We start from the raw sequence: 11,275 nt of genomic DNA on the forward strand, positions 1-11,275 counted from the left end.
GCTTTCATCTTCAAACAGGCCTGGGATTTTTTTTCAGCGGCTTGTTGCACATTTATTGTTCCACTTATTAGTTTAATTACAAAGAGTGTTTTCTATGATATAAAAGTTGTTTTTACACTGTTTTTTTCTTTACATCAAACATCTTCCCCTGCTAGCATGTGACCTCTTAAGCCTCCATATTTTCAGATTATCATTAAAATACCAAAATAATAAATATATTTGAAAAGCATAACTTTTATTTATATTAGACATGTGCGAGATCTCACCCTCTTAACGTGAAGCAGGTGAAGATAGATAGGTTGTAAATACGGTTGTAGATGAGTTCATGATGAAGCATGTCAAAACAGGTAAAGGTTGGCCACAAGCTAAAGCCCTGTGTGTTTTTCAGTACTGAAGGCAAAATTTACAACAGCTGAAACTAATTTTACAAAAGAAAAACCATAAACTGCAGTGTTGTTATGTGCAAGGGTGCAACCCAGAAATCAGCTTAATAAAACACTCATGCTCAGAAGCAGGCACCTGTGGATATTTAATTTTCTCTACAGTAACAAGAGGGACTATAGTTTGTATATCTTATTTCCATTCGATAGTGATTTAATAAAAATACATTTAAATAACCATATTTCAAGGTTAATTAGAAATTTCAAAGAGAAATTGTATTAAACCTCTAAAATATCAACTGGAGTAATGGATTTTAACCATTAGTAATAATAAAAAGGGACTTATGCCTATCCTTTCAGTATAAAAATCATCATTATGGAACCCCCTTTCTACTTTTTTTGTTGTAATGCTTAACATTCTTTTAATCAGAGAAAAATAAGGAACACAGGCATGGCAGTAAGGTGTATGCAATTTGTGCAGAATGAAGGTTGGCTTTGTTCGTGTATTTAACATGTAGTTCCACGTCAGTTGTTGGGAGGCAGCATTGTATTGTACAGCATATCTGCAGTTATAATATAGGAGAAGAAGATTTAGACGAGCGGAGGCGGAAGTATCAAAGTTGACATCGCAACGGCGACGAGGAAGAAGAAAACCAACATGGCAGGCAGTTCAACCAAGTCAGTCTTATTCGTTTGCCTGGGTAAGGAATTAAAACAAGTCAAGAAACACATGCACACAAGTCATATGAATTCGTTATTTATTTTAAATACTATAGTCATTCATTACCTTTAAACAGTGTCTCCTACCGTTTATCCAGTAGTAGGTCAAGCCTTGTCTAGCTAACTGGTGGAGCTGTCGGTTTTTGTGTCACATTTTAAACGCCAGTGAACCTTTTACCGCGCTTATTTCAGAAATTTAAAAGAAATCTTATCCTTTGCATTCACGGACATTACCCCACAAATCGTAAGCCTCGTCGTCAAAAATTATGAGGTGTTTAAATATAGATTTTTTGTTAGTTTTTGTATGTTGTATGACTAAGCGAAAGTATTCTACATTGATCTTGCGCCGGTTTTTGCACTGTGTCCGCAATAATGCAAATACATCTTTGAGTCTGCCTCTTTATATAAAATAATTATACATTATTTTGTATGAGTTACATTTATGTTGAACTTTTTAAAAATTATTTTATATATAACAGCATAAGGAAGAAGCAGATGAAGTGTGGAATATCCTGAGATGTAAAATAATGGTCATAATAAATAATAAAAGACGACCAGCTAAGGTCGACCATTTTGGAGATTATATTAGATGCAACCTTGACATGGTTTGGAACTGTGTTGTGTAGAGGTTTTGGACAAAAGCTGTTAAGTATTTAGCTGCGCACGGGAAGAAAAAACTTGGTGTTAACTTATAGATGTTTGTAAAAGAGCGCATGTAAAGGATTCATTGTAAAAGTAAAGAAATCTCCCGTAGAGATTGTGAAAGAACTACAATGAACAAATTAATCTTAGAAAAAGAGGGTACAAAAAAGGATACCTAACCTAAGTTTGTAAAAAATAAAATATAGTAAACTAGAGAAAATATGAAACAATAGAAGCAAGTGTTCAAAGTGACACCAAAAAAGAAACACGAATAAGCCATCAAAAAGTATTTTGACATAGAAATGAAAAAAGAGACAAAAGAAAAAAATGTGCTCGTCCTCCATGTGTGTCTGATATTATTCAATAACTTGCTGTTTACAATTATAAAGATGTATTTTATGTTTTTGAACAGGGAATATCTGCAGGTCCCCTATCGCTGAAGCAGTATTTAGAAAGATGGCAACAGACGCTGGTGTCGTTGATACGGTAATGGCATTATATCTTTATCACAATAAAAAAGAACTTTAAGAAGTATGTGATTTAGAACTTTAGAACAGACTATAGTGAGATTAGTTGTGCAAGAAAGACTTAAATGCCCTCGTTAAACTAGTCCCATTTCCTAAATGGTTTCTGAATAAATAAACATGTTAAGAGTGGACTTCACATGGTTTTATCAGTTTTTTATCAGGTTTTATTTAATGTACATTGATGTCAGAAGCTGTGGTTTGTACAAACAAGAAACTTGAACCAAAGCCATACACATTTAGAACATTAGTGTTATTTAATGTACATTGATGTCAGAAGCCTTTACTTGAGATAACCAGGTCATCCCATGTTGTCATTGTGCCTCGTGCCTTCCTGTGCCTAGTGGAGGATCGACAGTGCGGCCACCTCCACCTATGAGATAGGAAACCCTCCAGATTATCGTGGCCAAGCCTGCATGAAGAAGCATAATGTGCCAATGAGACACGTAGCCAGGCAGGTATGATCACCTTATCTCTTTGCTGTGGTTAGCCCTCCCCCTTTTTCTTTGTCTTGTTGCAGTGGGTCATAGACAGTGGTGCAACATCTGACTGGAATACAGGCAGTTCTCCGGACGCCCGTGGTCTGGCCTGCCTGAGGAAACACAACATTGAGACAGACCACAGGGCCCGACAGGTACAAACAGAAATGACCTGGCCTGGACTGTATGAGTTACTGGATATTGGTATAAACACAATAAATATATTTTACCCTGCAGTGTTGCATATATCATAAGGACAGCCTCTCCTTAAGTTCCTCACTGTGTTCTTTCCATAAGTTTCTTTAATTGTTTTTGTACATCCTCCTTCAGACTGATGTAATTCCTGAGGTATTTTTATCTGATGTATTGATTGTGCAGATCTTTTTTATGCCTGCCTTTGTGTTCTCTTGTTGTACAGCCAGTTATTTTGCTGCACATGTGTCATATAATTTAATTATGGTTTTATGTCTTGTATGACTTGTATTTTATCTTTTTAATTTGCTGGAGAGTAATGTGTATTTATTAGGTGCTTCTGGATCGTAATCCCTAGGTTTTGCCTGTTTTACGCAAGTTTTGACTTCACATTACAGTACAAGCTAATCACTTTGCATTTTTTGGACTGGGTTTAGAATTTTGCCTGCCTTAACACTTAATATATTTTTTCTCAGATGGAAGAAAGTACAGAACCAGTAGGCCAGCATTTTGAAATTTTGATATTGAAAAATCCCAATTGCTGTAACAATAGTATTTTTTATATACACTTACTTATGTGCTCCTTAGAATCACCATGTTAGTTCAATAGTGACAGTAGATTGAGTATGTTTAGCTTGTGTAGAGCAAACCTTAGATACAGACGGGCATACAGGCATTAATTATTGAAGATCTTTCTAATCAGGGCTTTTTCATGTCCATTATGTTACTTTAGACACAATGAAAAAAAAAACACTGAGAGACAGAGGGTAAGAGAGAATAGTTAGATTAGCCAAAAACCAATAAATTAATACATCATACTCATAAACAGGAGAAAATTCAACAGCTTCAGTGGTTTTGTTGCTATTGATCTGTTGTCGAAAGCAAATGGAGTCCATTGTCACATGAACGTGTGTCCATTGTTATACATATGTTTTTAATGTTTTGTCACTTAGGTTACTCTGTGCGTATTTATTATATTTTTGTACAAAACATCTGAAGCTTTATTATTATTCAGTTGGTCATTAGAAATATTGTTGAATAACACAGGCTTCAAAATTGTATTTATTATTATTTTCAGTTTTGTTTTAGTAAATTAGACAAGCAACTGATTGTGTGCGCTTAACATTTTATTGACAGACATATATCTTAGTGCAGAGCCTTGACCGTGCACAGACTGGTCCTCTGAAAGATGCATCTTTTATACAGAATCCTGGTGCTCAAACCTGTGAAAGTTATAGTTTATTGCATGGCCTTTTCTGATGTTTCTCCCTGTGCATCTATTGTTAGGATAGGAAATTACAGCAGTTGTTTTTAGAAAGCCACTACACAATTGTTCCACTTTCATAGACATATTATGTACCCCTCCTAAAGAGGCATGCCCCCCAGTTTGGGAACCACAGCACTGCAAGATATGTTGTTAAAGTGTTCAACACTCTTAATAACATTAAAAAACCTAATAATTGTGAGTAAGATGGATAATTGTCTGAACATGGCAGATAAAAGGGGGAATTATAAGTGTGCTTGGCCTTTTCGCCCTGTGAGATTTTAAAATGTGTGTGTGCTCACAATTTAAATTGTTTCCTGATCCACTTGCTGTTGGCGATTCTTGTTCACATTCTTTTTAACTTCTAAACATGGGGAGGAACAATAAAAACACTGGTAGATAACTGTGGCTTCACCGTATGTTCAGGCTTAACTTAACATTTTTGGCTCACTCTTGTCTCTGAGTAAAGGCTAGCATTCTGTCAATTAGCAAAACAAATCCACAGCAACAGATGTTTGTACTGGTGTTGTTTGTGTTTCTGAATTTGACTGCTTAGACAAAAGGTATTGAGTACTAAAGAAAAGAGCGAGGTTTTTCCATTGTTGGTTCCATTTTTATCCTGTCTATAAATTACTCGTAGCCACAAGTAATCACTGGACAGTGTTAGACAACATTCTAATATGGTAATGGTCAATTTTGCTCTGCAAAATGATCCTACCCATTAATGTTGAGAGTCAAATAACAATGAGGCAAATTATTTGCAGCATGGCTGCATGTGTTTCAAATTCTTGGAACAGGCCAGAAATTATGGCAAGATGTTTGTGCATGTAGTTTTCATGATAGCCTGTTTTATCCTCAGTGCAACTTTGACTCCCATGTGCACTTAAATACTCTTTTAATGTTTCCCAGAGAGAAGTTAGGGTTTTTACTCTACACTGGATCTCATCTAATCTCCTCAAAGCAGAGCAGAAACGCAGGGCCCAGCTTAGAGCCAGCCAAATCCACAAGATGAGCTTTGACAAGCCTTTTTTCGTTTCCTCTGCTCTTTTACCGCACTTTTCTTTTGTGCCACTGACTTTTACAACACCTGCATTTCTCGTGCTATAAATTAATCTGGTCCATTAATTGATAATGAAATTCCACTTCTGGTGGAAAGCAGGAGGAGAAAAACCACAATATCTCTAAACAAGAAGCAGGACAGTTTATATAGTGTAAACAAGCTTGGTTTGGTAATCAGATTAGCTGCTTTTTTAGGAATGTTTACTGAAAACAGTGGAAGTCGACTTTCAGACCTTCTTCAATTCTTATAGAACTGCACGTGGTCCATGGCCATTTTTTCCAGGAGCGTCTGCTTCATAAATCACAATCTAATCCAGGGTTTTATTCACATCATCCCTCACATCAACAGATGTGAGGGATGATGTTCACCTAAGTCTCTCTTGGCCTCTAGGTTTCTTGGCTACTTTCAAATTAATATAATTGATGTTTTGACATTGCAACCTCAGTTAATGAGGGTAAGGGTAAACATAATTTGTTTGAGCACAAACATATTCACAGAACTTTGTTTTTTGTGTCCTCATTTTCTTGGTCACACAGCTACAATTAGATCAGTTTTCTGAATTAATTGTGCAAGCATTGTATTTTGTCCAAGTTGTCGGTCTCCAATTGCTGTCTGGACTGTTACAAAGTGGACATGAATTTTGAATGAAAGTGTTTTATCATGTCAGAAGTAAAGAGACATTTTCATTGTGGGGACGTGTTGCTACTGATTGAAAAAAAAATAAAGAAAACCACTGACTATACAGAGTTTAAGCCCTTCATATAAAGGCTTACAGGGGCTGCATCTCCTTTTCCAATTATGCAGATGAAGAATGGATTATCAAACATGGAAAATTGCAGACATGCTGCAGGCATTTGGAAAAAAAGTTTTGAATGTTATAAATCCAGCCTTACTATTGGGATATCACTGAGTTCCCACTGTGTTTATGGACAGCCACTGATAAAGGCATGGCCTGTGTTTTCTCCCTGAGCCACAAGTCACATTTATTGATGTTTCTTTTCTTTACTTCCAGGTGACCAAAGATGATTTCATGGGCTTTGAGTACATCCTCTGCATGGACGAGAGCAATTTAAGGTTTGCGGTCTCATACTTTTCCAGTCTGATTGTTTTTATTTTATTTTATTTGGTGGGAGTGGGTGTTCTGAGTAAGAATGAGCCCTAAAACACTGGGGAATTTCTTAACTTATCTCTCTTGAAAAGAGGTCATGGCAGGTTTGCCCCGGTCTTGACAATGATTTGCAGCACAGATGCATGAAAAGCGTTGGTAGCATTGAACTACAGCTCACTTGTAGGTAAATGCCTCCATTTAATGAGCAATATCCTTTCTTAAGCCCCTTGCAGAGGTCAAGGGGGAGAGATATTTTTTGCTACTTTGAACGTTGAGGGATCATTTAGAGATCACATGCCCCTGGTAGAGCTGGTCTGTAAGCAGCTTACTGAGTTCTTTGGATGCCACGTCCTGGCTCTTTGGGCAGTTTTTCCCCCCTTTGTTTTCTCTCCCACACATTTTTCCCCTTTCACAAACTCTGACCTGTCTGATAAAAAAGAGACCCTGCTGAGGACTAATGGCCAATCTTGCCATTTTTAGTTCAGCTTTTCACCAGTTACTCTATGCACATGAGAAGCTTTGACTGCTTTGTCCAATGAGGAGATTGTTAATTACACAAGAATTTAAACACCAAAACAAACAGCGGGGTTGCCCCAGGGAAATCTTTACTATATACCAAGGGCTGTCAGTGTTTAAGCTAATTTAATGCATAGGCAGAATTATCTAATATTTCCACCAACCATGCTCATCATTATCATTGCTCTATTACACAGTCAATAAGTTATTTACACACACTGTCACTGCTGTTATCAGTTCTTCTGTTTTTGTACTTTTGATTTCTTTGTAAATCTTCATAATAAAAAATAATCCACAGTTAGCCGGTAATAAATCAAAATTAGAATTTTCAATCCTTTAACAGTCCTAACTTTAACACATTTTTCAGGGTTTTTATTTTGTGCGCCCTTCTTTGTGTCTTGTTAAATGTTTCCATAATTCCTGTCATCCTCACAGTGACCTGAAAAGAAAAGCAAACTCTGTGAAAAACTCAAAGGCAAAGGTTGAGCTTCTCGGTGCTTATGATCCTCAGAAGCAGTTGATCATCAGAGACCCTTATTACGTAAGTATTTATCTTAATAATCCTGATGTTTCTATGTAGTGTTTGTCTGTGCCGCTGTAGTAGTTTATCGAAAAAAAAGCCGAGACAGGAAGTTTGCCCAAACTAGAGCGTGAGAATAATTGGAAAGAGTTTGAAAATGCACTTGTGATTTACACGTATGATTTAAGTGCTACAGAGCAGGCAATTACCTTTTTCTGAACCCTGAACTCCTGAAATCATAGGGAGGAACACTGAAGGAAACGAAGATTGAAGACATTATAAACAAAAATTTCGGCTCTTTCTGACTTGGAATACAGAGGTCTTTCGTTATAAGGCCCTTCTTGCAGCTGGAAATCAATTGAGAGCGTATGCGTTTGAGAACATGAGGCACAGAACTTTTAAAAGTATTTAATGGTGCATGGCCAATATAAATTGTTAGTTATTTTTGAAAATAGCACAAAAAATGTCGTGTTGTTCCCCAGTGGCTGTGGCAAATGCTGTAAATTCCAAATAAGGTTTAAAGGAGAGGTTCAAGAGCCGGGTAGGTTTCAAATCAAGAGAGTCACATTGAGTGACAAATCGCAGTGAATCACATGAAAAAAATGCGAACAGCCATCAGCTCAACCATCATTTATTCCTTTTTGTTTTTTTCAAGCCTGTCAATTACTCAACTGTTACCTAATTGTGTTGAAGTGATCAGTTTTCCTTTCTAGCGACTGGGTTTTTGTTTTCTTGAACCTTTGCATGATAATGCACTGCACTGAAACAAGGGGCCAAATGATTTGGGACAGTGTTTGTGGACTGCTTTTTATCATCTTGTCACTGACTATTATTCTCTTTCATTTACCCTGTATTATAACCAGGTTTCTTTGCCATACAATGCTCAAAAGCAGAGCAGCCGTAGATGCTCTCACAGATGAAGAAAGTCCGTGATTGATATACGGTTGTCACAAATTGTAAATCAAAAAAAGTATATTTAAAGTGTCATCACATTTTAATTGTGTTCAAACATCAGCACGTTTTTTTTCTTTTTTCTTTTTTCAAAGACCATGTTCTCAAAGGCCATTCTGCCAACATGTGAGCCAGCACAAAAAACCCTAAGCAATCTAGTGTCAGTGAAAAAGGCCAGACGAGAGACATGTGGAACAGACGCGGGGAGCCTAAACTCTTTTACACACATTTACGATTCACGGCTGATGTTTTAAATTTTTTTTTTTTAATTATTTTAATTTGCCGCTCTTGATTTCACCATCGCTGGAAATTATTTTACTTGTGTTTGTGTTTGTTTTCTGTCTCTCAGGGAAGCGATGCCGACTTTGAAATGGTGTATGAGCAGTGCGTCCGCTGCTGCAAAGCTTTTCTGGAGGCAAACTCCTAACTTAGAGGAGATGAAACAATTCACAATAATTCTGTCAAACAAATAATCAATTTAGAGCTTCTTGTGTTTTGTGTCACGCAGATGTAAACAGACTTCACCTGTTGACATCATGTTGAAGACATCCGTGAATGTTCTGTCCTCGTAGCTAAAAATCATACAGAAGCACATGTGCGTCTATTTAGGATGTTGTGGTGTGAGTCTGTTCACTATCTGGAATTTTAGGGAATTAATAAATTTAATTGAACAAAATGGTTTTGATTTTGTATACATTTTCTTTTTGCTGATAACGTTGATGCCCAGTTGTGTACAGAGATTCTTTAAAAGGCTTTTTTCTCTCCCAGGTTTGGCATTAATTATTGGTATTTATTATTGGCATTTATTTTTGGCATTTATTATTAGTATTTATTGTTGTTGGAGATAAGCGTTTAAGACGGATAGCAAAACATATAAAACATAGTTGAATTTGACGGCATCTGGAGCTTTTCATAAGGAGCTTTTCTAACTACTTGCCACAGCAGAAATGATGTACGAGACACAGTTGGAGAGATTTGCAAAGACCCATGAGTGAAAGTAGTTTTCCACAAGTTGATTCAACATTGAAAATAATTGTCTCCAAATTCCAAACTGATTTCGGTCGATAAACCCCATACATTTTCATAGAATTTAACCATTAGATGTGGGTCTGATGATGTATATTGTTATTGATTTGACTATAATGCAGTGATCTTATATAAAGATGTTGTACAAAAGAATTCGTATTTAGAATTTAGGAGATGCATCCATCAAATTTCATTTCACCGTTGTCCCCAGTGTCTGATGAGCACGTACTTCAGAAAGAACCTTTATTCTAGGATAAAGATTTATGTGACTGAATTACAACATTCTGGTTTTCTGATACGCATTGCAATGATTTTGCAGTAACCCACTTTTTTTTCTGAAGTAAACAAGCTTCACTTTCCCACTTGGTCTTTATAAAGTATTCCTGCGTAAGCTCTGGGAAGTTTACCAAACATTAATCTCAGGACTGAGTCCAGTCATGTGTTGATGCCGAGAATTTCTCAGGAAAGGATTGTAAAGGGGGGAAAAAAAACCCAAATCAACTACATCAGACAACAAAGACCAGTCAATATTGTATCAATCGTATAATTTATTTAAATATATTTATTGATTTTTTTTTAAATATACAATATATACGTTATATACATCAGCCTTGAGGTAACTGCCAGTCACTTCTATTTGTGGTAGTTACATGTAGTCGTGATATCATTTGCTTTACAAAATGTGCATGTTTGTTATGGTGTACCTGGTTAAGGCCATAGTCTTGTGTATTGGATTCGTGTGGGAGAAGCCTCAGATGAATAAATAACATCATGTACTTAAGTCTAAGATCCACAGGAGAAAGGGTGACTCAGGAACACCACTTTTTTTTTTCAAAATGCTCATCCTCACAAGGATGCAGAGAATTGTCCATGTAATTAATAATGTAATCACTGTTCTCCATTTTCCCTCCCCCCTGCGTGCACAGGTGAATGTTTTCTGTTTAGTCAGGGTTATACAGTAGCCAGAGCAGTAGTAAAAAAAAGTTTGGATCCAACCCGAACCCAAGGCTAGGCTTGTTACAAACGCCGTACTTAAAATTAGCTTCTTACCTAGAGAAACAACAAAAAAATATGCAATCCCTTTTTGTCACATCTTTTTGGACGCTTACAGGAAAAAAGAAAGTGTCCCCTCTCTTTGTTCTCTTTCTTTGTCTTTCTTCTTTCTTTATTTTTGATCTAGTTTTGTCGCTCTGTCATTGATGGCAGTCAATGGTCAAGGCCAGCCAAAGCAGTGAGAGGCAAGAAGTCCGTGCCTTAGCAGAACAGAGCTCACTGAATGACAACAGTGTGTATAAAATCAGTGGGGGACGACCACAGAACTTCAGCCTTGCTTCTTTCTTAAGTGTCCAAGGTACTTCTTTTTCTTGGTCTTTGTGTTTGGCATGGTTCTGCAAAGACAGAACAAATTTCAGCACCATTCACACTTGGCCGAACCAGGCCTGAAGATTTCCAAAAACAATTTACAACAACAAACATAAGGAAACATCTTAACATGCTATTCTCACTGGGCTGCTGAGGCTGTTGGTCCTGCATGTAAAGAGATCTATAACCAACTCTGAAACTGAGTGTCTGAAACTTAACTCTTTGAACTGGAGAACTCCTATTTTGATGGAGACTTTATTCACTGGCTGAAAATTAGGATACATTTATCAATTTATAAATTAGGATACAAAACAGCATGTTTATAGAGCCACAACAGATCAAGTCAAAATCATTGATAACCCGTGACAGTTTAACATAATGGCTTTATTTATTTTAAGTTTAAAAACAGACAAAACGTTTTTACAAATCTAAAAAATAACAAATATTGCCCTTGGGACTTATTGCCTTAAAACAGCATGTTTATAGAGCCACAACAGTGATGTGTGTTAAGTTATTATAATGGCAAATAAA

The 11,275-nt window shown here is 36.6% G+C and overlaps 1 protein-coding gene across 2 annotated transcripts; it reads left to right on the forward strand.

The window, feature by feature from the left end:
- The first annotated feature begins 925 nt into the window (after positions 1-925).
- Positions 926-9,032, forward strand: acp1 (acid phosphatase 1). Of its 2 annotated transcripts, none has more exons than XM_008312971.3 (6): positions 926-1,081; positions 2,155-2,228; positions 2,787-2,900; positions 6,274-6,335; positions 7,321-7,426; positions 8,706-9,032. In XM_008312971.3, the coding sequence occupies exons 1-6, from the start codon at positions 1,039-1,041 to the stop codon at positions 8,781-8,783; spliced, it is 477 nt and encodes a 158-aa protein (XP_008311193.1). In that variant the 5' UTR covers positions 926-1,038; the 3' UTR covers positions 8,784-9,032. The 2 variants fall into 2 exon arrangements, with proteins under 2 accessions (XP_008311193.1, XP_008311192.1); XM_008312970.2 differs by lacking the exon at positions 2,787-2,900 and adding an exon at positions 2,611-2,724 and having other exon boundaries at positions 927-1,081.
- Positions 9,033-11,275: the final 2,243 nt, after the last annotated feature.

This window comes from Cynoglossus semilaevis, chromosome 7 (assembly GCF_000523025.1).
Source record: "Cynoglossus semilaevis isolate Cse_v1.0 chromosome 7, Cse_v1.0, whole genome shotgun sequence".
NCBI classification, from domain to species: Eukaryota; Metazoa; Chordata; class Actinopteri; order Pleuronectiformes; family Cynoglossidae; genus Cynoglossus; species Cynoglossus semilaevis.

Bases quoted from the DNA above. Each gene is read 5' to 3' on its own strand.
- acp1 (XM_008312971.3), top strand. From the start codon at position 1,039: ATGGCAGGCAGTTCAACCAAGTCAGTCTTATTCGTTTGCCTGG. The intron at 2,229-2,786 runs GTAATGGCATTA...GTCTTGTTGCAG, and splicing joins ACGCTGGTGTCGTTGATACG to TGGGTCATAGACAGTGGTGC. The intron at 6,336-7,320 runs GTTTGCGGTCTC...TCATCCTCACAG, and splicing joins ATGGACGAGAGCAATTTAAG to TGACCTGAAAAGAAAAGCAA.